The 25783-nt window shown below is 37.2% G+C and overlaps 1 protein-coding gene across 4 annotated transcripts; it reads left to right on the top strand.

The window, feature by feature from the left end:
* Positions 1-508: 508 nt before the first annotated feature.
* Positions 509-25530, top strand: LOC306995981 (disabled homolog 2; the record flags this gene model as incomplete). 4 transcript variants are annotated; one of them, XM_079608049.1, is made up of 14 exons in its annotated part: positions 509-911; positions 8969-9177; positions 15113-15261; positions 16118-16216; positions 16315-16446; positions 16663-16746; positions 17326-17349; positions 17436-17468; positions 17909-17971; positions 20006-20617; positions 21459-21606; positions 22602-23102; positions 23962-24041; positions 24141-25530. In XM_079608049.1, exons 2-14 carry the CDS (start codon positions 9096-9098, stop codon positions 24207-24209), a joined length of 2076 nt encoding a protein of 691 aa, XP_079464175.1. In that variant the 5' UTR covers positions 509-911; positions 8969-9095. The 4 variants fall into 4 exon arrangements, with proteins under 4 accessions (XP_079464175.1, XP_079464177.1, XP_079464176.1 ...); XM_079608051.1 differs by having other exon boundaries at positions 778-915; positions 22605-23102; XM_079608050.1 differs by having other exon boundaries at positions 778-915.
* Between the last annotated feature and the right edge of the window lie 253 nt (positions 25531-25783).

Genomic DNA, 25783 nt, shown 5'->3' with positions numbered 1-25783 from the left:
TCTTATGAAGACTTCAGATGACCCTCTGATAACAGATCACTAAATTGTAATGCAGACACATGCATTTTCTGTAAAGCTGCTTTGAAACTATATCTATTGTGAAACATTATACAAATAAATGTGAATTGAATATTATTCATTATTATTATATTCTAATAATAGTTTCCAGTATTCTAATAATATTCTGATTCTGGGAGTATAAATAAAGTCTAAAACACACAGCACAGATTGATGTAAAACAAGAAAGACAGTCATTCAATATTAGCTACACACAAATGAACAAATTACTCAGTAGGCTAATACTTTTTAAGTAACATACTTTTTAAGAAAGTTAATGAAGTTCAATAAAATAAACAATTTAAAGGTTATACTGTGGAGAGTTGTTGACTGTAGCTACAACATGTAGGCTACTACAGCTTGCTGACGGTAAAGTAGCCTATTGCATAATTTCTTTGACTGGAAACAGCATCGAGTGTTGTAATGTCCTACTGAAAGTATGATTGTCACTACTTGTGTCATCGAGGGCGGGAAAGGTGCACAGGCTAGCGAAATGCAAGAAAACAGTGCGCACAATATAAACAGCCAGTGAGAGCGCATTCGAAACATTTGGATGACACGATCATGTGTTGTGTGATGCTGAGTGTAGACGCATTGAATTTGAGGAGAACCGCCGTCTGGTCTTCAGAGGGTTAAATTTCCCTTTGAGGGGGAGTTTCTGAATCTGCAGCAACATCAGAGCGCATTCCTCAGAGCTGCCAACATCCCGGGAATAAGACCTTCACCGTCAACATCTCAGAGCCACATCCCGGGAATATACCGCAGTACCGGACACGCGTCGTCTCTGTTGTCAAGCCGCGTTTTCTCTGCTGGTTCGGAGTATGCGAGCTCTAGGATCCGCTCAATGTCTTAATGTAGGTGAGCATATAACGTTGTCCTTAAATGAATTAGTAGCCTAATGTGTAAGAAAACCTGGCGATTTTTTTGCCAGATTTCGATATGGACCTCGTGCTTTAAACACGAGTAAACGGGAGAAAAAATAAGTCGGTGTTTTATTTTAAATATTTATTTATATATTGAATATGTTCTGTTTCCATACACTGCAGCATGAGCTTTGTTACTGTCTAAAATACTGCTGTCTTTCGCAATGCCGTCTATATGTGCTATATAGAATTCCCACTAAACACTGAAAACATTATTAACACAGTAACGCGTGCTACATTGCTTTAGCAGACTAGACAAATGTGACATTCTAACGCGTTTAGGTGTTACATGGTTATTTTACCGGTGAGTCGTCGATACATTCATGAATAGGCTAATCAAATATTTACAGGCTTACAAAAATGTGAAATATATCTCTCATTGTAATTATAATGTCCTTATCAAATCTATCTCAGATCTTTTTTCTGTTTGCCAATAGAACCTGTTGATTTTAAATGATTCCCTTTAAAAACAAAATGTGAATATAGGTTGATATGACATTGATGTTGGCTGCTGGTCTGACCTAAATTCACAAATCTTTGCATTCACCAACAGTGACCACATCCGTTATCAAACAGCTTCATATTGACACCACACTTCAAAAGGCATTTATCTGGTGTAGCTTACAGATCTAAAGTGATACATGCAACAGCATAATCAGTATTTTATAAGGATTGCATTTAAGTTTGAGGACACCTAGGACTACTCAGAGCTCATTGTCTTAAAGTTCATAGACATTTCTAAGACTGTACAACGTAAAATCATTTAGACTAACTTTTTAGTCTTCCCAGCAGAATCACAGGCCTGGTTTTAATAAGGGCCTCATATATGTTATGAGGCCCTTATTAGTTGCTACAAACAAGATGTTGGATTGCTGTGCTGTTTTGAGTGGCACAAGGTTTATGTTTGGTTGCAGCTATGATCTACATAGAAGGGAATGTATGTCATTAAGTCCTGGTTGATCTTAATGGCAGGGACTTGGAAAAGCTAAGCCTGGTAACGTGAGTGGCATTACAGTAAGAGTAATGAGAGGACAAGATAATTTTCAGTATAACTTTAACTGTACTCGGTCATCGTGATTTTGCCAAGTAAGACATGTTCCTGGATCAGTATAATTTCTTGATCCTGGAACAACATTCTTGTCCAAAAATGTAGTCCTCCTAACCCTATCCCTGCCCCTAAACCTAAACCAAGCCATAACTTATCCCTAAAATCAGAGGGAATAGTGAATAACACTGATGTAGAAGCACCTAAACCTGGTTGTAAGCCTAATAAGCTTGACATAAAATGTAAACTTGTCCCTCAATCTGATTGGTAGATTGGAATGTTCCAGGATCAACAAATATGTTCCAGGAAAATGTTGTACTGAAATCACGTTCACCAGTTACTTTCTGCATGCCATTTTCATCCCCTTTTGCTTCACCATCCCCCATAGTACGTTTGGAGGAGGAAATACCACAGTAAATGTGTTCCTCTTCCTCTCACAAAGCTGGAAATGTCGAGGGAAAATGTAACCCTTTCTTAGTGAGCTCACTTTCATGTAGTAAAAAATAAAAACCTATTTGAAACATTGAAGGAAAATGTCTTTGTTCCTCACATTGGACATGGACAGATGCTTTCAATCATATTGAAAACAGCTAAATGTGTTTTTACTTAAGTATGTGTAAATGACTTTACCACGGACAAGGAGCCAACACTGTGTTTAACTGTTTTAAAATGTGAATTACCATTTAAAAATGATGCTGGGTATGACTCACGTCAAGACATTCTTCTTTCTGCTGTTGGTACAATGTGTGCTTTTTTATTGGAACCAGATGTTGGCACTCAACGTAGTTTCTCTCCTGTCTCTCAGTCTGAACTCTTCAAATGTTGTCCAGCACCTTTCCTCCTCCCTCTCTCTTCATAAAAAGACCAACATATTTCAGTGGAGAATGTAGTCCCAAAAAGAGAGAAACAAAGGCAACTCTCCATCACTTTGGACCTTTACGAGACTCTTCTCCACTAACTCTGCTGTCTTTTCTTGCCTCTGTGACTTTTTATTAGACAAAAGGGACTGTTATTGTATTTCATTGTAGACATATATAGGTCAGTAGAGAAGTCATGGCTGCTCTTTTATGTGTAGAATGGTATTTCACTGTGTTGGCCACATGCTGAGGTAAGTGACCTCTGCCCCAAGTGTTTGTTTGTACTGCACTTTCCCCCCTCCTAAAAAAGGAATGAAATTGGAATTTTTCCTTTAAACCAGTAAAGAAATAAAAAGTGTGTTAGGGCCACACGTGGAAGCCTTCGGTTTTCAACATTATCTGCTAGGATAACACTTCCTCCACACACTTAAAGGGGTAGTTCTCTTGAAATCGGAAATTCTGTTATCATTTACTCACCCTGATGTTGTTCCAAACCAGCATGACTTTCTTCTATGGAACACATCTTTCCTGGATAGGATTTTCAAATACACCTTTTTTAATCAGTCTCTGTTAAATACGGTGCAAATTTCAGCATGGAACGCAAGTGAGTCAACATTTATACGGACACTGTCCAGGCTTTGACCCATGACAGGACAAACGCTCTTGCCCATCTTGTTCAGGACAGAAACTTTGGAAATTATTAGGTCATTGTGCTGCAGAACCATTAAGACGTTTAGCCTTTACTGAATCGCTCCATTTTGGCTTTTCTAGAAACCACTATTTACAGTATAGTTTCACAAATTACATAATTCAATCCTCGTTAAGAGTATTGTGTCCAAGGTTTGTGTATAAAACACAGGTATTTAGCCTGTTCATTTAGTAGGTCTTGAGCAATCTCGTGGCTTACTGCAATGTTTGTCCTCATTTTATTCCCTTAAACATCATTTCAGCAAAGGCTGGATCGAACAGCTTACAGCACATAATGTCCTCCTACAATTACTGTGTGAAAACTGGATTTACATTTGCTTAGTGTTTCATAAAAAGTTTGTTGTGTCACTAGATGAACCCAGTTATGGTGTTATGGTGTTATGGGTTAGGCAGTGTTTGTACACCAGACATTTTAATGCCTCTTTTGTAGCTGGTCTGGAGCACATGAACGACCACACAAGCAGAGAGCTAAAATTATGGTTTACTGTGCTTCTGAAATGTTTTTACTTATATAAAAAACTCTACTTTATCATGGGACCTCATGCTGAGATGATTAATTATATAATAATTTCCTGTGAGGTAAGATTGTGTTACCTAAATATAATTGGATAGGCCTAATACTTTAACAGTGGGTTTGGTCTCCTTCTAGGATTCAGATGATACATCTGAATTTTCAGTATCATTACTTCAGTCTTCAGTGTCACATGATCCTTCAGAAATCATTATAATATGATGCTTTGGTGCTCAAGAAACATTTATCTTAGTATCTTTGTTGAAGAGTGATACATCTTTTTTTCAGGATTCTTTGATGAAAGGAAAGCGTTTATTTTAAATATAAATCTTTTATATAAGTGTCTCTACTGTGATTTTGGTCAACTTGCTTTGAATTTTGGATGTAATCGTTTCTTCTTTTTGAAAAGTGAGTTGTAATTTCTTCTTCTGAGCCTGTGCACTGTGTTCCTTGCCCTCATTTTGTTTGATTATGTGTCTTGGATGATGGATTGTGTGTTTGCAGTGCAAAGCCAGCCTGTGAGTGCAGCACTATGAAAAGAGATGCCCATACTTGTCATCGGTTGCCATAGGAACCATCACAATCCAAAGCCATAAGGGTCATACAATAATTGGCTAGCCACATGTTGCATTTGAATTGCAAAATGTTACATGAATCAATATCATTATCACCTTAGCCTCCTTTTCTATGGCCAGCTTCTGCTCTGATCCCCATCCTCAGGCAGTTCATTATCCTCAGAAAGAGTCTTAAACGCAGAGGTGTTCTGGCCATTAAATGCATCGATCGGTCCTGCATGTGGCACGAGTACAATCAGGTCTTTGTTCCTGGTTCCCTGTGTGTTCCTTCTAGTTATCCAGTGTCCTGTTGACATCTGACAACACACCCCTGGAGATTTTGTCTGTCCAGTGTGTTTACCTCAGATTCTTGGCATTGAGCTGGGGAGGATGTGTCTTCTTGGCTTTCTTTTTTTTTTTTTCATGTGGATATTTACACATACTCCATAGCTTATGTTAAGTGACAGCCTTGGGGCCAGGGATGGGGAAGAGGAAAGATGGTGTTTATATACCCGTTCTTAGTCCTCTCTGGCTGCTGGACCAAGTACTGTAGACCCGCTGAGATGCCAGGCAGAAGAAAATGGAGACTAAGAGGGCTTCTCAGGCCAGCAAGAAAGTACAAATATTGATGTTTTCCATGCGCTTTGACTGGGAAACACTAAAGTCATGCGAGTAAGAGTGTGAAAAATATTTTAAAGGTACAATACCCCATATGGGCCTATGTACAAATAACTTATGCGTCAAATGGTTCACTGAGTTTTATTGGCCAGGAGAAGAGCATTAATTGTCTGTTTAGATGAAGCTGTCCAGATTTTATACTTGATGACATCATTGTAAAAAAAATATTTTTTTAAGAATTTACACCACAGTTTATGGAGTGATTATGGATAATGTGTTTTTGTGATTGAATTTGTCACATTTGTTTTTCAGATGTGTCACATTAGGAGGTTTTGCTTATGCAGACCTCTTTCTAGCATTGGCTAAACACCCCACTAGTGTGAGGTCTGTGGGATGTTATTTTGAACAACTAACTCCTGCAAATGTTTACATTTTTTCACTCATGCTTCCTGTATTTCTGTACCTTGGACAAGTTCCAAAAATGTGCTGCAACTTTTACTTTTTAAAGCTTTTCACATTGTGCGGTTTTTTAAAGCAATAAGATGTTGTACTTTCCAATGATTTTGTATTAAATATTATGGCTACAAATAAATACGCATATGAGTAATCATACCTTGATTAAACAAATTATTATATACAGCGTCCGATGGTTTGGGGCCAGTAGGATTTTTTTTTATAAGGAATTAATACTTTTATTTAGCAAGAATGCATTAAATTGACTAAAAGTGACTGTAAAGTCTTTTTACGAGATTTATTTTTCAAATAAATGAACAAAAAAGTAACAGTTTCCACAAACCTGTTTTTAACATTGATTACAATAATAAGAAATGTTTCTTGAGCAGCAAATCCGCATATTTGAATGATTTCTGAAGGATCATGTGACACTGAAGACTGGAGTAATGATGCTGAAATTTCAGCTTTACCATTACAGGAATTAAATACTTGTTCAAATTGGAAATATATTATATATTAAATTGTAAAAAGTTTCCACAACAATAGTACTGCTTCTACTCTGTTTTTGATCTACTAAATGCAGCCTTCATGACTTCTTTTACAAGCACCCCAAACTTTGAATGTTAGTGACGTTACCTGGCCGAACTGTAAGCTGTTTGCTATTACCGCAATGTAGCCACTTGCTACTTATATTTGCAGTGTGCATTTATAGTCATACCACAGCCGCTTTAAACTCAGTTCATCCAGCCAGATTTAAGAGTCATAACTGTGTTTACTACAATGAACCCTCGCTTGTTGTTTTGTAGGATAAATGTAGAATCTCAAAAGTCTCAAAACTGTTCACCTTTGAACACCTAAATCAATTCACTATTGAATGGTTTAGAAATCCTTCCAGGAATATAGTGCTCGTAAAATGATAATGGAATAAGATAGTGGCATTTTAAGATATCTTTCTACCTATTTGTACTTGTAATATATGTATCTTTGAAACTACAAATGGACATACAGTAAATGTGTATGTGAGCTATTCACACAGTCTGGTATCTAACATATTATTTAGATGTGCTCGCTGACAGTGTGGTAGATGTACTCATAATATGTTTTCTTCCGTCTCTTGGTGTAGACTTAATAGGATCAGCGTGTCAGCTAGATAGATACCAAGACTTTACTCCTGACTGGAACATCTTAATACCTCACCAGCATTACACATTCTTCCTCTGGTTCCATCCTTCCTTTTTGCCTGGAAGGGAAGTCACATGTCTATAAAGGACACTGCATTTGTGGATATTTTGTGCCAAGGTTGCTCTGTCTACCGTGAGTTGCCAACAGCTGTCGTTCAGGGAAGGGCAGCTGGTACTCTTTGCTCTTATAATAGAATCTGCTCACTAGCTATAGATGACCAGCAGAAGTCTGGGGTCACATGTGGGTCGCCAGTGTGAGAGGTGAAGCTGATTATGGGTTAAGCACTATTTATGTCTGTGGTGAGACACAAAAGCATGCCATTTTGAGTTGGACTAGATAGCAACTTTGACTACAGGAAAAATAATATAGCGCATTTCATAACCTTGGTCTTTGATTCATGAATGACTGCTTCTAAAAAGTTTGATTTGATTATTATTTACATATTATTGTAGCCTTCTTTATTAATATTTTGAATTATCTTTTATTTTTAGTTTAATTCATTTTTTATTTCAGTTTTTGTTTTACTTCCAGTTAGTAATTTAGAAGTAATTTAATTTAGTTAGAAAAGTGCTTCAACTTAGTCTCATTTCAGTACCAAAGCAACATTTCTAATTTTCATTTAGTTATTATTATAATATTTATTAGACTGAAAATAATAAATATGTTTTTAATAGTTTTTCTTATAGTTAATTAATTTTAGTTAAGTTGTTTTGCAATTACGTTACATAATTTCAACATTGTATTGAATGTTCTACAGGAAGGCTATTTCACGGAAACTGTATGTATTTATAGGCAGCTCGAGTCGGTGAACTGATGATGTAAGAGTGACTTAGATTTTTATTTTTTTTGATTGAAAACAAATGTACAAAAATAGCCTGTCTGTGGTATGAAGAAGGTGGAGAATGAATAGATCCCAGATGGAAGGGAAGCTGTGACTTCCTGTCTTTGGGTGCAGGGCGGGATAATTGCAATGCAGAGACAGCGGGAGATAGAAGCTAAGGGTACTGTGGTCCTGTAATAGATATGCCAAGAAAGGACAGGTTCGAGAAAGCAAAAATGTCTCAGTGACCTATCATCTCAGATAAGTCTGAGCCAGTTATCTGTATTAACTCAAAACATGAATGTCACGTGGGTTGTTAAAGGCAGCGAGTGGAGAGTATTTATGGCTGAACAATGTCACCACAGCAAAATGCTCCAGAGTTCAGGATGTTTATTCTGCTTCTGTTTAAGCAGCACAGCCACTTTGTATTTCATGTGGACTTCAGTCCACTGAGATAAAAATTGGTTAGCAGCACATTATTAAAAAAGAGAGCAAGCGATCACCTTGCGCTAAACAATGTTCACCAACATCTGACATTATATAAAGCTTGTCCCAGCACTCCGGACTGCGACTAATATGTGTGTCCATATGCGGTTTCATCAGCTATCGTTAGAGCATGTACCAGTGTTTTTTTTAAAAGTCAGATAAAAAGGTTCAATCTCGCTAAAGAATTAGAGGCTTAAATCAGACTCAGTCCATTAATCATTCTTAGCCACTAAATAGTTCACAAAATGTATTGATTTTTTATATTAATGTTTAATATATGTGGTCCAAATGTAAGGTTGAATTTACTTTAAGTTAAACTTTGTTAGGATGACATTTTGGAAACATAATGTAAACATAAAGCTTTTTTTCTGCAAACCAGCAGAAATATTATTACAAAACAGTGATCGATATATATATATATATATGACACAAATGTCATCAGGGCATAATCATTGTAATGTAATAAATAAAAAGTAATTTTTGCTTCTAAATGCTTCGCTGTAATAATCGATTAACCGCGATTAATTGCATCTAACATAAGTTTGTTTATAAATATACAAATATATATATTAGATACGATTAATCAATTTGATAGCGCTAATATACTGTATTATTGTCTGGAGCCCTGTTGCCTACACAAAAATCTGCTAAATAATGCTACAATGACTGCATTTTCCTTTGATTTGTACATTTGTAAACCTCTACTAAATCTGTTTCCTGTTCTGCTTTCTCTCTCTGTCTCCTTCCTATCCAGTGCAGGCACTGTTGATCATGGTCCACTGCTGAGTCAAGCTGTGGTGCACACACTGCAGAGAGGAGAGCAAGAGGGCTTCAACTGATCCTGTCTTCACATTTGTTTTGCACAAGGCTGGCCTTCAAACATGTCTGCAGAAGTGGAAACCAGCACACCCCCCGTCGAGCAGGCACCTTTTAAGACACCCTCCAAAAAAGAAAAGAAGAAGGGTATGTGACAGTGACACTTTTCACACGTCAATATGTTGTTTTGAAATTTACAATCTTTTAGACCCCTTTTTTTTAAGCACAGCTTTGCCAATGATTGTTTGAAAGGCTGCAATCATTTTACTTTTTACTTAAATGGTGGTTTCTCAGTAAAAGCCTCTATTATGAAAGAACATGCAATGGATTGTTTAAAGAAAGTACAAAAACTGAGTGGACATCTTTGCTGACCTACTTGTGTCTACTAGCACATCATTAGTGGTATAGTGAGTACCCCACTGAGATTTGCCGTGAGTCTTTAGCTGTGTGTAATGTGAGTGTGAGTTTCTCCTAGCGTCCATGTCTCCAGAGCACCTTCAAAAACCAAGCTTGATCCATTACAAACATGTAATGAACCTATTCTGAGGTAAAACTAAACCCTCATAAGAGTTTTGAAACTTAAATACATCTATTGTACTTGCCACCTCCCCAGATGAAAAGGCAGTTTGTTTAGAGATTTGATCTCAGAATTTACATGAAGTTATGCGCTGGTTAAGAAAACCATTTTGAGATTACATCCATGATTTATGCTTCGGTCTGGAATCCAAAGGGTTTGCCATATTGTTCTCAGACTGTACAGTTGGAATCAGACAAAAATGATTAAATAGTTGTGTCTTAACCTATATTCATCAGTTTATCAGTAAATGTGTGCTTTCCTTGGAAGGTTTCAGTCATTAATCTGTGTTGTGGAATGTTAAGCATGGGTGGGCTTTTATTAGTTTCATAGGATATTACTTTAAGCCTTCTGGCTTTTTAATATTGCGATATATTTTGATTTTTTGACTTCTTCATCTAGGGACATTTACAGATGTGCAACTTTATTTATTTATTTGAATATATTACCTTTTCCTTTTCTCCCCTACTTTTCTTGTCTATAGAGATACATTGTGCTTGTTTGCAACCTAATTGCAACTGTAAATAATACAATATACAAGCAACCTGTTTTCTATATGTATTATACTATTAGCACATTTTCAGCTAATTTTAGATATTAGATCAGACATTCCCCATTTAAACCTGGTCTGAATCTTTTTTTGGGGGGGACCTAAATGCAAAGCTGACCCAGTAGTAGCATTATGATTAGTTATTATGTATATGACCCAGAGATTACATCTGACAAATAAAGTTCTGTCTGGTAAAAAATAATGCACTGTTTCCTCTCAAGAGGACAGTTTGAGTTCATCAAGTTCCTTGACATGTCGTGTAGCGCAGTGCAAAGTTGGCGAACAGCCACCTGCAGAAACCTAAAATCCTCCGTCCAGAGCTCCAGGGGCCTCTTTGACCCAATATTTCTCTGGATTTATTTTTCTAAGCTGGAACCTGGTGCACAGTGGTATTGTTTGTCTTGCCTAGCTCATTCATACCAACAGAGCACACTAGTGATGGATTCCATTACAGTTCTGTTGCTGTTTCCACAATACCTTCCAGCTGCGACGGCAATACACTCTCCAACATGTCTATTTATGAGCCTTTTCCACAGGCATGAAAACAAGCAAAATGATTCCCACAGTCTCACGCGGAGTAGCCAGCAGTGATTTGGGCAATGAGGTGCATCTGGGGTTGAAGGAGGTTTCATAGTCATGTGTTGGACATAGAAACAAAAATATATTGGTGCAACATCACATTTGATCTTTCAGCCACATTGTTATTGCAGGTCATGTATAGGCCCATTTTTTTTTCATATCTTTAACTTTTTTATAGATTAATGTGTTTTTGGCTTTTAAGAGATTTGGCTTACCTTCATGATCAGGCTCATTTGTGAGCAAAAGGGAATTTTTTTTTTCAAATCGTTCACTCTCCACATACCCCACTCATGAGTTTTTGCTCCCAGGATGAGAAAAATCACTTGTCATCCTGATTAAGACCTTAATAGTTATAGGTAGGCCTATAAATGACTGTGTTGGTGCTTAAACTTATACAACTATGGATGCACATGTATTACAATTCTAGCCGATAGTGGTAAGCCAGTAATTGATTTTATGTTATGGCCAATATTAAAATTGTATCTTATTTAAAAAAAAAAAAAACACTTAACTTATAGAAAATAATTTACATGCTTCAAGTGAATTTAGGCATCATTTATTGTTTCATTGTTTTACTTTTATTTCAACCTCATTATTTTTATTTAAAATTTCATAATTCATCTTCCAGTGAAACGACAGACTTCTCTGACGTATGCAGGACTTCTCCAATCAGCCCACTTAAACTTAAATAACTTTGTGTGAGAGTTAGATGCGGCACAGTAATATAAATGTTAGATTGCTAATTAAAAATTAACATGCACAATTAAATGTTCAACCAATCTTTGTTTTTTTTATCTCAAATATCAGCCAGACCTGTAGATCTAGCTGTAAAAATAGGCTAACTCAGTCTATGAATATTCTGTTTATTTTAGCTAATTCAAAAAAACAGACAGAACAAAAATGTCTACACATGCCATTTAATGAAAACAGTAACTAAACCAAGCACTCATATTTATGGGTATTAAGTGTTCACGTTGGGAGGGGGTTATAGAGCTGAAACCTCAAGCCTGTAGAGTCCCTGCATGGGATGAATGTCAATGTTGTCCCTCAGCTTGGCCACAGAAGGCATGAGGTCTGGGCCTCGGCCAGACTGTTCTCTCTCAGTCTCTTTTTGTTTCTGCGTCTGATTCACTCTCTCTTTCTCCGCCTCTGCCATCTCAGCAGCGCCACTGGCCAAAAGGGGACATCGCCACATAGTCAGTTGAGCTCTGGTTTTGAAGTGAGACACAGGGCAGGCAGACAAAATAAATGGCCAAAATTAAAGAAGAAAGAAAAAGGAGAGTGACCCACAGAAGACCCAATGAAGAGCTCACAGAGAAGAGATTGGTTGTTTCCAAGGGAGGAGGAGGACATATATGAACTCTCAAACTAGCAAATAATGTGGCACATATCCAAAACATCACAATTTTAAGACTAAAACATGGCCAGACAGATATATAATAAAAAAATGCACTGGGTGGAACCAATAAAACACCATGATCAGCAAATTGTCACAGATATGTTTAGTTTCATTGTGTTTTTGTTTGGTTCTGTTCTGTTTGCATGTGTTCTCAATCCTTGTTTGTTTCCGTGGTTTCTGATTTACATTACACACCTGTCTAAAGTTCTGTTGATTAGCCTCTTGTATTTAAACCCCTAGTCCTCCTCTTTGGCTTGCGTTAACGTTGTGTTTCTTTGTGTAGTGTTATATAGTTCCTGTTTATTAAAAGTTACTTGATCGTTCTCTCTCTCTCTCTCTCTCTCTCTCTCTCTCTCTCTCTCTCTCTCTCTCTCTCTCTCTCTCTCTCTCTCTCTCTCTCTCTCTCTCTCTCTCTCTCTCTCTCTCTCTCTCTCTCTCTCTCTCTGGTGGATTATCTACACACACAAACATTGCAGAACGCAATACCTAGAATAGTTGAAATACAACTATGGACTTTATCTGTTGTGCGTCTCCTGTTGCTGGAGCAGGTCTTTTTAGATCTGGTATGCCTCACCTACTATCCGGACCGCTTGCTCTGTGTATTTTGCGCATTTGTAGAGTGGGTGCTAGTGAACAACGGATCTGCATTCATTGTCTGCCCTGTTGAGGAGGACATCACCAGCCCCAATCCGGACTCAGAGCCCAGCCAGCCACCTCTCACACCCTGCACGGAGTATACGCCAGGATCCACCGTAGACACAGAGTCCGAGCCTGCCGCGATGCCAGAGTGGACGCCTTAGCCAATCATTGACCCAGAGCCCAAGCCCAACGGAAAGTCTGTCCAGGTGCGTGAGCTGGCAACATCGTCCCAACATCCCAGTAGGTGTGCTTGTGGAGTACTAGAGGATGGATTGGAGCCCCATCCATACTTGAGGCCTCCTGCATCTCCGCTGGTCCCGCCCAGCTCCAAGTCTCCTGCGTTTCCAACGATCCCACCCAGCCTCCCTGTCCCACCTCCTCTACCAAAGATAGCCAGTCCTTCGACCCCATCTCGACTGGTTCATTTCAGTTCCTTGGCTCTTCCTGTTTACTCCACTCTGCTGCACAGATCTGCCTCGGGTCTTCCAGTCTCCAGCTCCGCCTTGGCAAATGCATCCCCCAGCTCTGCCTTGGTTGAACAGTCGGCTCCACCTTGGCTCCTCGCCCCCTCGGCTCCACCTGTGACTGTGGTCCTTATGGCTCCACTGGGCTCCCTCATCCCTCTGGCTCCACCTGTCATCACTCTGCCTGCGCCACGGACTTCAAGGAATTCAGCTGCACCTCGGCCTCCGATCTCCTTCTGGCTCCACATTGGTCCTCAGTCCAACCGGCTTCGGCTCAGTCATCCAGCACTCTGGCTTCACCTTTGACACTCGTCATCACGGCTCAAGGACCTACGGTGTCGCCCGGTCTCTGTGTCTCCTTGACTCCCCCTGGATCTCTAACTCTCCTGGCTCCACCGCTGGTGGTCGGATCTTTTACCTCCGTCATCTCAAATATGATGTATCCATCTGCTGGCTGTCACCTGTCTCAGACTCCTCGTCCTCTTCCAGAGCAGCCCTCCCTCCTCTGTTAAACTTTAGAGCGCGAGGACGCGCCTTCCGAGAGGGAAGATACATGTTTAGTTTAGTTTTGGTTCTGTTCCTGTTTGCCTGTGTTCCTGATCCTTGTTTATTTCCATTATGTTATGCACCTGTCAATAGTTCTGTTGATTAGCCTCCATATGTTTTTAAGCCCTTAGATCTCCTCAATGCTTTGTCTTGTGTTAACGTTGTGTTCCTATGTGTAGTGTTATATGAATACTGTTTATTAAAAGATACTTGATCGTTCTCTCTCTCTCTCTCTCTCTCTCTCTCTCTCTCTCTCTCTCTCTCTCTCTCTCTGGTGGATAATCTACACAGGCAAACATTCCACATATCAGTGGCTCTCTGAAGCACTTTGTGTTCATTTTAATCAGCCTCCTTCAGATCTTTTTGTGCCATTGAGTAATCGCCCATATTTTGATATGCACTTGGGTAACTTGCTGACATTTCCAGTGATTGAGTAGCATTCAGACTGAGATTCAGAGCTGAAATTATGCTAGAGATAACTCTGTATCTCAGACAGCTGGTACCATCAGTTCCTTCCGAATGCCATCAATCCCAGCGACAGCTGTAATTATGTCTCTGAATCGTTTCTCATTCCTCTAAGAATAAAGGATTTCGTAAATGATTCTGCACTGCACTATTCATTCCCATTTTAGAATGCTTTTGTTTTGAATGACAGCTGCATTTGTGATGGGCCGCATTTGCCTGCTGTAAACTGTAATCAGTTAATTATATAGAGCAGTATTTTAAAAAGGTTAAATGACAGGGGCTCGTTCCTATACTACAGAAAGGACACTTAATTAGTGGTTTCATGTATGAGTGAAGAACTTGCTTTTTCAGCTCTTTTCAAAAGGATAAACCTAGCCAAGAAATCTATGGCATTTTCAAAAGAACTTTATTTGATAGAATTTCTTTGTAACCCTTTTGATCAATTTAATGCATCTCTTCTGAATAAAAGTATTAATTTATTAAACTGTGCCCAAATATATATATGCACATATATTTTAATTTCCAAAAACTCGACTGAAAAAAATTTATTATGATTATTTACTTTATTAACAGCCCTAATATTTTTATATAAATTTTTATTTTAAACCTCTGGTTGGTAATTACTGGCCTAAGAATTTTTCTATATGTTGTCTAAATCTCCACATAAGCGTTTGAGGTAATTGCAGCTGCGTATATGTTGGGAATCTGCGTCACAGCAGTCAATCTATTTTACAAATCTATTTAATAACAAAGCATTAAATTATTTCTCTTTTTGCAACACACTTTAAATTAAATACTTTTAAATCTCACAACATTTCGTTTTATGTTTTAGATTAAAATCTCTCTTTTTATCTGCTTTTTTTCAGCTTCAGCGAGTCCAGAGAAAACAGATGAGTTCCTCCTTGCCAGGTTCAAAGGTAATGGAGTTCGCTACAAAGCCAAGTTGATCGGTGTAGATGATGTCCCTGAAGCAAGAGGAGATAAAATGAGCCAAGACTCCATGATAAAACTGAAGGTCAGTGAAAGGTCATGCATGTTTGTTTTTTAGTACAGTATATCTTAAGTGACTTCAAGTAGCCTAAACTAATGGTAGAGAGACATAGGACAAGATGGATTTATTTGTATTGACATTTCACAATGCATGTTGTTTCCCAGATAACAAGGAACATTCTCAGAACTTTGGCTAAAGTTCTGTCAATGTCATCTCAATGAACAAACATTGTTCCAGTAAAGTTAATATAACGTTTGTTCAGTTATGTGGTCTTTAAAATGTTCTCAAACATTTAGCACAAAAATATATAGCTATGTTCACTGACCTTTTAATTTTAGTTTGATATTTGTCTAACATTTTTTTTTACTGTTGCTAATTGTTTCAGAATGATTAGAGAACATTCAAAAGTAACTTCCCCATTATGTTTGCAGAATTACAAAATAAATTGTTCCCTTAACATTCAAATAACCAAGAAAAAACATTTTTCAAACAAACTGGAGGTTTTAAACGTTCAGAGAACATTCAGAGATAACGTTTTTGTAACTTAAAAGTTACCGTAGCAAAATGTTTTAGAACATATTTTTGTTAGCTAGGTTTAAAGCTTTATAGAAAACAATTGAGTCAACACAATGTTTTCCAGTATTTTTGACATAAATATTACTGGCGTGAAGTAATTATTTTGGCTGTTTTTAGTTTGTTCTGATTGAATATTTATGATATTTTAAGAGACAAAAATATCCTTGTTTCCTACACGATTTATTTAGTCCAAATGGTTTATAGACATTTATTTAGCAGGACACTGACTACATGCAAGAAGTCAAAATGATTTGTTTTTTATTCTCAGTAAACATTTATTTGTCTTTTCTTTCTGCAATCCCAGGGCAAGGCAGTGGCAGCTCGCTCTGCGGGCAAACACAAGCAGAGAGTCTGGGTGAACATCTCCCTCGCAGGAATTACTGTTACTGATGAGAAAACAGGGGTCTGTCTCTCTCACTGACTAGAAGAAACTCTTTGACAGATATACCATTTGATACCCAATATACAGTATTCATTGTTACTTTGTTTTGATTTCTCCAGGCAAAAATACTGGAGCATGCAGTAAATAAGATCTCCTTCATCGCACGGGATGTCACTGACAGCAGAGCGTTTGGCTACGTGTGCGGTGCGGAGGGCCAGCACCAGTTCTTTGCCATTAAAACTGCACAGCAGGTCCAGTGAGATTTTACGGAGCAAAGCTCTTTCCTTCTTCACACACTCATGCCTTAGGCACACACAGACAAACTTGTTCTCTCTTTCTCTGTTACTCATTTCCCAGTAGTGCGTTTTTCTAAAGGCATTCCCACAAAAACACATTCCACCCTGCTCACAAACATTCATAAACCTGAAAAAAATGCCTTTTAACACATTGTTTGTGTTTCCACTCAGGCAGAGCCTCTTGTCATTGACCTGAAGGATCTTTTCCAGTTAATCTTCAATATGAAGAAAAAAGAAGTTGAGGGTTCAAAGAAGGTGCGAGACCCCTGAAAAATATTTGTAGATGCATCTAGACTGTGTATGAGCCAGTGAGAAACTTTTATACTCATACTTCAAGTGTAACTCTTTCAAAATGCAAGAAATTACTGTACCATTCAAAGTTTGGGTTGTGTTTTAAAGAAATTAATACTTTTTATTTCAGCAAGGATGCAGTAAATTGTTCACACGTGACAGTAAAACATTTTTGATGTTACAAAACACTACTAATTCAAATAAATGCTGTTCTTTTGAACTTTCTGAGGGATCATGTAACACTGAAGACTGTAGTAATGACTAATGAAAATTCAGCTTTGACATCACAGGAATGAATGGCATTTAAATTATTATTATTATTATTAATAATAATTTTTTGTTCAAAGAAATGCAACCTTGGTGAGCAGAAGAGACTTCATTCAAAAAAATTTTTTTTTTAAATTACCAACCTCAAACTTTTGAATGGTACTGTATGTATATTAACACAAACTAAACTACTCAATCACTCTTGTGTATAGATATAGCTCTTTTTGTCAAATTAGGTACATTTTTATTTCTAATCAGATCTTGTTTACTCTTCAGGATGAAAATAATAAAGTGATAGAGGTAAGTATTGAGACATTAAATAAACATCTGCTAAATGTTTTATCATCCTATTTTGCTTCTAACTTCTGTCAATCTTACCTCAACAGAATGGCAGTGAAGGCTCACACAATGACAGAAAAGTGAGTATGATTTACATACACCAAATGGTCCTGATATTGTTTCACAACAGTGAAAGCGTTTTGTTAGTGGCCTCCAACCTGAAGGCTCCCAGATGCCAGTAGAGTTGTGTCTCTCTGGCCCAGTTCCTAAAGCCCCCTGCTGGGTTGTCTTCATGTTGTTGTTCACCATTTGCACACTGCACCTAAACTAGTCTCCTTAGGGGGTGAAAGCTAATGAAGTTAGCAGACAGGAAATAACTGAGATGCATCACATAGCAGCTCTGGACATTCTCCCACCACTCCTTTCACTCACAGTCTTTGGAAAAAAACACAATTATCCTCATTCTTCAATGCTCATTTCCTCCCATTCATCGGCCCTCAGTATGAATGGCTCTACTCTTAGGTGTTTTGGTTACTCTGACTCTGTTTGGTGTCAACTTTTTTTTTCAACTCTGTTGCAGGGCGTTGAACAGCTGGACTTGTTTGGAGACATGTCGACCCCACCTGACTTGAACTCTCCCTCGGTAAGACTGTTGGGCAAGAATGAGTCATACATATTAATGTATAAATATACGCATTCAGACTCAATGTGAGACGTTTTCACTCCAATTTTGGTTTGTATTGACGGTGACACTCTATTAACACAAGAAAGATAGATTACCATTATGCATGCTATTTCCATGGAATTCTATTATACACCAGCTCATTTACCAGACCAAAGCAACATTATCCAAATGAGACATTACGCCGTTTGAAAGAGACTAGTGGCGTTTAGACAAGTCTCGTATCCTGCTATAGTCCTTGTTTAGTCTCTGGTGCTTGATTGACCTCAAATGAAGAAAATGCTGTCATGGGGAGTAAAAGGCCTGGGCTCAGGCCAACAAAAATAACAAGCACTAAAAACTCAACAAGGCTCAGTTGTTTGAAGACACTGCTCTATAGAGGAACTTCACAACTATATGAGGCAGTTTTTTCTCAGTATGATGAATTCTTAGGCCTTTGAAATTGTCACATATGTTACATGTAAAAAACACCACAAAAAGAATGAATCTTCCCTTATCCGGTCATCTTCTGCTTGCTGTTTACTTTCATGGTTGACTTTTTACAAGTGGTGTTGATGCAGAGTTTGTTCTGTTCTTCTAACTAAACATTGCATTGACTGTGAGAGAACAAGTTCAGGTAATGTGTGCATATACTGTGAAGTTTATTCATCCATTTTTAGCCATCCATTATTCAACCAGTGTTTTGTTGTCAAAAGCATGGTATATTGGGGGAAAACACTTAAGTAGGGTTGCCAACTTTAGTAGAGTATAAGGGGCACCAATGAAATGCACAAGAAATTGACAGAAATCGACTGTCAAGATTTCACCATAATTAGCTAGTAGTAGCTGCCCTCTCTTCTTCCTTCATTCTTCCCCCACTGTCAAATGTAGTAGTTTCTAATATCAGGGCTCTCAATTTACAACTCACAGTGTTTCACTTTCATGTTTTGCAATTTGTTTTCTACTCTGCTCTGTAGTTACATTTTCTGCTTACATATAAAAGGTATTACAACAGCTACAAAACAGATGAGCTGTCTGTTAAAGAGAGGAACAAGCACCCCCCCCCCCCCCACACACACACACACACACGCACACATATTCCCCCAACACTAAGGCCATTACAAGAACCCTAAATATATAAATATAAAGTTTTAACATTGGCACTTGTATACAAAGTTTGGGGCCAGTAAGATTTTTACTTAATGATGGGAAAGACATTAGCAAATCACTCCTTACCTTAAAAGTACAAGTCACTGAAGCATTAAAAATTGAGTTAAACAACATTACCAGATCATGAAGTGGTGTTAGATATAAATAAGAAAGAAGTAAGAAGAAAAGTAGAATGTGAAAGAGGCCATCTAATTACCAAAATTGAATTGAATTGAACAAAAATGACAGTAAAGACATTTCTATTTCAAATAAATTCTGTAACTTTCTATTCAAAAACTTTATATACTAAATATTCATCTGCACAACTGTTTTCAACATAATAATAATCAGAAATATTTCTTGAGCATCAAATCAGCATATTAGAGGGATTTCTGAAAGATATGGAGTAGAAGACTGGAGTAATGGCTGCTGAAAAAAAGAAAAGAAAAATCTGTTATTTAAAATTGTAATAATATTTCGCAATATTAACGGTTTTACTGTATTTTGATTAAATAAATGCAGCCTTGTTGAGACTTCAAATTTTGCCAAACCCAAACCTTTAGATTAAAATGCAAAAATATATATTGTTCTTAACGGTGTTGGTACAAGACACTTCCCTTAAAGACAGAACAATCCTGTTATATACTGTACAGGTACGAGGCAGTTGGCAGCCCTACACTTATGTCATGAACGCACATGCTTGCATTTCTGATTGATTAGACTATACAGCATTTATATGGAACAAGTTTATTGTACTTCATGCATGACTTCATTTATACACCACTTAAATAAGCATTCATGTGGTATTGACATCAGCATATTATTTATTTATTCTTCTCTTTTGTTTCTCTCCAAATCTTCCTTCAGGAATCTGAGAACATCCTGTTGATGGATCTGTCCACTGAGATAGACAGCAATCAGAACTGTGTTAAAGGAAACCCCTTCACCTCATCTTCTATCCCCAGAGCCCCGTCCAGCCTCTCGCCTGAGAACCCCTTCTCTTCTCAGCTCAACTTCTTCCCCGCCCCTATCCATGACCCGTTCAGTGATGACCCATTTTCAAGCGACGACCAATCAATCAGGGACTACCCTGCCACAGAAAACCACAGCACTAATAACTTGTTCAATGGTGGCCCAAAGAATGGTGACTCAGACTACTTGGGCCAGCAGTTCGACCAACTCTCCAACAGGACAGTCATCCAGGCTCTCAGTAATGGCCACTGGCCTTTAGATGGCAGAGCTGCAGAAGCCACTAGCTGGACTCAGAATACTGTCCCAGTTCAAGAGCAGAACGGACATGGGAAAGTGACTCCTAATCCGTTTGTCGTAGATTCGGAGAAGATGCCGCCAGTGCAGAATGGAGTGAAGCATGAAAATGGAGGCATGGGTGAGCTACCTGTCAATCAAACCAAGGATTCGGTTATTATAAGCCCTCCACCACTCAATATGAAAGCCGGGAGGGGCAGGAGGAGTGTAAAGGTAAGGTTACATTAATGACTGTATTTTGGTAATTAGATGGCCTCTTTCACATTCTACTTTTCTTCTTACTTCTTTCTTATTTATATCTAACACCACTTCATGATCTGGTAATGTTGTTTACCTCAATTTTTAATGCTTCAGTGACTTGTACTTTTAAGGTAAGGAGTGATTTGCTAATGTCTTTCCCATCACATTATGAATATATATATATATATATATATATATATATATATATATATATATATATATATAATATACAATATACTGTATTTGAAAAAGTATCTTATGTTCATCAAGGCTGCATTTATTTGATCAAAATACAGTAAAAACAGTACTATTTTGAAATATTATTACAATTTAAAATAACTGGTTTCATATATTTTAAAATGTAATTTATTCCTCCGATGGCAAAGCTGAAATGTTCAGCATCATTACTGTAGTCTTCAGTGTCACATGATCCTTCAGAAATCCGTATATGCTGATTTGCTAGAATTATCCCCTAGAATTATTTGATGAATAGACAGTTCTAAGAACAGCATTTATTTGAAATATAAATCTGTGTAACATTATAAATGTCTTTACTGTCACTTTTGATCAATTTAATGTGTCCTTGCTGAATAAAAGTATTAATTTCTTTAAAAAGAAACATACAAATAAAAATTGTACAAACCCCAAACTTTTTAACGGTAGTGTGTGTATATAAGATTTTCTAAGGTTAATTTCTAGTCGTATAAATAATATTTATTTACATTACAATTTATTAAGCCTGTTCTGTTTTTTTTAACTTTTATTTAACCTGGTTGGAATCTGTTTTATGATATTTTTTTATTCTCTTTTATAGTCCCCTTCAAATGAAAAACTTGAGATGGATCTATTTGTTTCACCAAATCAATCAGAATCACCACCTCCTCAACCCGAGAACTGCCCTCTCAACTCTGTCAGTCTGTTCAGCAGGAGCCCTTCCTCCACTGACGCACTCACAGTTCTTGGTAAGACACTCGAGACAATAAATAAATAACTTGACATTTGTGAGTTTCCAATAAAATACTTTTTCAAAATGTCAGTGGTTCTTATTCAAATGAAAGTTTAAGTCTAGAATAAGTTTTCTTTTATTTATATATTCCTTTAGCTCAAACAGTAGAGCACGGTGCTAGTAATGCCGAAGGTCATGGGTTTGATTCCAAGGGAATGCATGAACTGATAAAATGTGTATCTTGAATGCAGTGCAGGTCACTTGGCAAGTGCAAAGAAAGTTGAAGGTTAATTAGTGTCAAGCAAACAATGGAACGGCTGTCCTGTGGGTAGTGCAGTTCCATTCTCAAAACTTTTGTGATGTTACCTTTATGCAGTATATTATATATAATATAGAGCTTATTGAATCACATTTCATCTACACTTCCTTTGAAAAGGTTGGGTTGGTAAGAATTATTTTTGATGTTTTGAAAGAAAAGAAAAAACAGTAATATTAAAAAATATTATCACAATTTAAAATAACTGTTTTCTAAAGGATTCTATTTTAAAATGTAATTTTTTTAAGTGATGACAAAGCTAGATTTTCAGCAGCCTTTACTCCTGTCTTCAGTGTCACATGATCCTTTCTTCTTATTATCAATGTTGAAAACAGTTTTTTGGTTTTGGTTTTTCTTTGATTTTTTTGAAGTTCAAAAGAACAGCATTTATTTGAAATAAAAATCTTTAGTAACATTATAAATGTATTTACTGGCACAATTTAATGCATCCTTAAAGGTATTAAATTCTTTCAAATGGATATTGTACAGTAGAATAATATTCACAAAAGGGGCGGCTGATATGGTGATTACTATACTTTTTACCACAGTAATTACAAATTGAAATGTTAAAAATAGCTCTTTGTGTCCAAAGAAATGCATGGTCCGTTTAATTATTGCCCTAAAAAGGAAGACTGAATAAGTGCAGCTTTTTAATATTTAACCTTCTTTTTATCAACTCTATATCTTCTCTAAAGAAGGGTTGTCTCTACAAGCTCCACCTGCAGTTTCCACTCCTGGAGCGGCTCCGTGGAATCAGCCCCTCTCGTCCATCTTCCCCAGCACCACCAGTGCCTCTCAGCCCTTCACCCAAGTACCTGTTTTCTCCACTTCTCCTGGGCCTGCCTGGGGAACTAATCCTGGAGGTTTTGGAACCTCGACCGCAACCCAACAGCTTCCATCATGGACCACCCCTTCAGTCTCCAATGGATCCAATGGATCCTGGACCCATCATACAACCCTGGGGAACCCCTTTCAGACCAGCGTATTTCCACCCAGCCTTGTGGCCGATGGACCACAGAGCTCCAGTCCCCCTCCACTGGTTCCACCTCGGGCAGTAGCCACCAAAGAAGCTCCAAAGGTGGACAGTAATGCTTTTGTTGACCTGGATCCTCTGGGAGAAAAGGAGAAGAGAGATGTCAAGGAGATGTTTAAGGATTTCCAGATAGCTAAGCCACCAAACGTGCCAGCAAGGAAAGGTTAGCAGATATTGCTGTATTTGTAATTAAAATCTCACCCGTTTTAACGATTCATTAACACCATCTCTGCATCTGCTGTGAGTTTGAGTCGCCTATAACGTGCATTTGGGAACGCAGCGTATGACAGGGTCACTTTATTACACATTCGCATAATTTTCAACATTTTTCTGGACATATATTTTTACGGTAGTATTTCATCAGATTTGTAACGGGAGTGTTTATAAACCTGTTGTCATCTTAACACAGAGGTCTTCCTGCAGTTTTCCAACAAAATAAAAGCTTGAAGATTTAATGTTTGAAAGTGAAAAATTAAGAAAATAAATATTGGTACTAATTTTTATTCTAATTATCAAATACTTATTTTAAAATTTTCAGTGCAACTGCATTATTACAATAGTAATATATTTATGACTTCATTTTTTAAATAATTGCAGTCAAAAATAATAATGTGAAAACAATATTATTTGTATTATATTCAAATTGATTGAGTTCCTAAAAAACAGTGTGAACATGATGTGGACTGTGACACTATTACAAAAAAGATGTAAATAATATACTGTAAATAATAATAATAATTCATTACATATAGCGCTTTTCTAGGCACTCAAAGCGCTTTAGTTTACATATAAATAAGTACCTTTACTAAAATATATATGTATGTATATATAATATACTGTATACATATTAGTTGTTTACCTATGTCATGTGACTATTTGCCAACAACCACAACATGCAAATGTGTTGTTAAATGATTAAAATATGAACTTTTAAATTTTACTTAAATTAAATATTTCAGCTAAAAAAAAGTTTGATTGGAAACATCTTGACATGTCACATGACAAATCATTTTTGTCACCAGAGCCATTGAAGATTGGAGGTCAGAACCCATTCGACAACTCCTTTGGAAAAGATCTGTTTGGCACGTCTGTACCTGCAACTGTACGTATATGTGCATCCTTATGAAAATCATACAGCAAACAGGCTTTTTCCTGAGAACCTCAAGAATATTTACATTTCTTTTCTTCCTTACCTTTACAGAGTGCTCCTCCCATAAAGGCAGTGGGATTAGATCCTTTCAGAGACCCATTTGGAAACCCATTTGCATGATAACCGGCCACCTTGATGACTCTATAGGGTCCAAGTATGGATCAAACAAAAATCATTGAACAAGAAATTATGCAAAAACAATTCCATTCCAGATGCTTCTTACAGCTTTATAATGTTTTGGGTTTTGGCAACTGTTTTCTACAGAGCACCATTTTATGTAGCTTTCCCACTAAAGTGCATCCTGTTCAAGAGCAGGTCTCTTAGCTCTGATGTCACAGCCAATGTCTGACAGCCAAATTAAGTGTGTGCAACCCTCCTCCTTTCATAAACCAGAATTGGATCTGCATGGTGGTCGTGGGCAGGCTGAAAATAAACCATCATCATCTAGAGCTGGTATCCTGTTAAAACATGATTTTCAGTGCAGTTTGTCTCTAAACAACATGGTGCGAGTGGTTTTGTTTTGTGTACTAAAAGCACTCAAAAGCGATTTTGATGGCATTGATGTCTGTTGCAGTATTATTTTGATTTTATATGTTTACTTTTCCACATTTATCAAATGCTTTATAGGGCATGATTGGTCACTAATTCTGACAAATGTTTTATGAACTGGCATATAAACTGAATACGATTCCAGATTTTAAAAAAATCCAATCCTGGATTATATTACATGTACACAAACCAACATGATGGACAGCATAGAGACAATGTATATAATATCTAGGGATGCTTTGATATGATAACTGTGCAATCAACATCTGATGATCTGATCTGTACTAATCAGATGATACATACTGTACTGACCTGTTCATTATAAGAGAGCAACTGACTCTAATCAACCTGTATTTGAACTGAATCCCTTGCGAGACGTTATTTTTTTTCCATGAACTGTATCCAGTGCTGTTATTTGTGAGGTTGTGAGCTTGCTGCATTGACTAATATATACAGTATGTACTGTTATGAGGTTAAAAGTTCTCTGTTTTTGTTTTGATTTGACATTGTATTGAATGAGTAATCATTAATTGTGACCACTGGCATGTTGTCAATGGTACTGCAACTATAAACACTTTCAAAAATAATATCTATATCCATAGTGTTGGAGGATGTTGCCTGTATGAATTTTAGGCGATACTTATTAAGCACATTGTTTTGCGTGAAACATGATCATCCAGAATGTTTCAGGTAATACTTGATATAAGTATATTGATGTGTCTGTTTGATTGATGACGTTTTACTACACTGCTCTTTATTTTTAATGTTTTCCTTTTTGATAGATGAGGATATAATCGTTTTCCACCAGACAAATTAAGTGGGCAAACATGAAATTGCGAGGCTTAACAGTGTAACGGATATGCATTCATCTCAGTGGATTAATGATTTTTTTTTTAAAAAGGAATGCATTTACTATACTGGATGTTGAAGCCTTGTCAGAATGAACTATGTGAAGTATCTGTGTGTACATATATAAATATCTGCTCTGTTATGCACTATGCCATCTCTACCTTGGATGTTATAGAACTAAGGTGTTTAAAAAATGTAGTCTCGCTGCAATAAACTGGAATTTTAGTTAGTGAGAATAGATTCAGAATTATCCTATTTATCTTTTGCAAAGTTTGTATTCAAGTCTGAAAGACCAG

The sequence above is a fragment of the Phoxinus phoxinus genome (genome assembly GCF_949152265.1).
Source record: "Phoxinus phoxinus genome assembly, chromosome: 3".
Taxonomy (NCBI): domain Eukaryota; kingdom Metazoa; phylum Chordata; class Actinopteri; order Cypriniformes; family Leuciscidae; genus Phoxinus; species Phoxinus phoxinus.
Note: the sequence above shows the minus strand (reverse complement) of the source record. Positions and strands in the feature narration are given on the sequence as shown.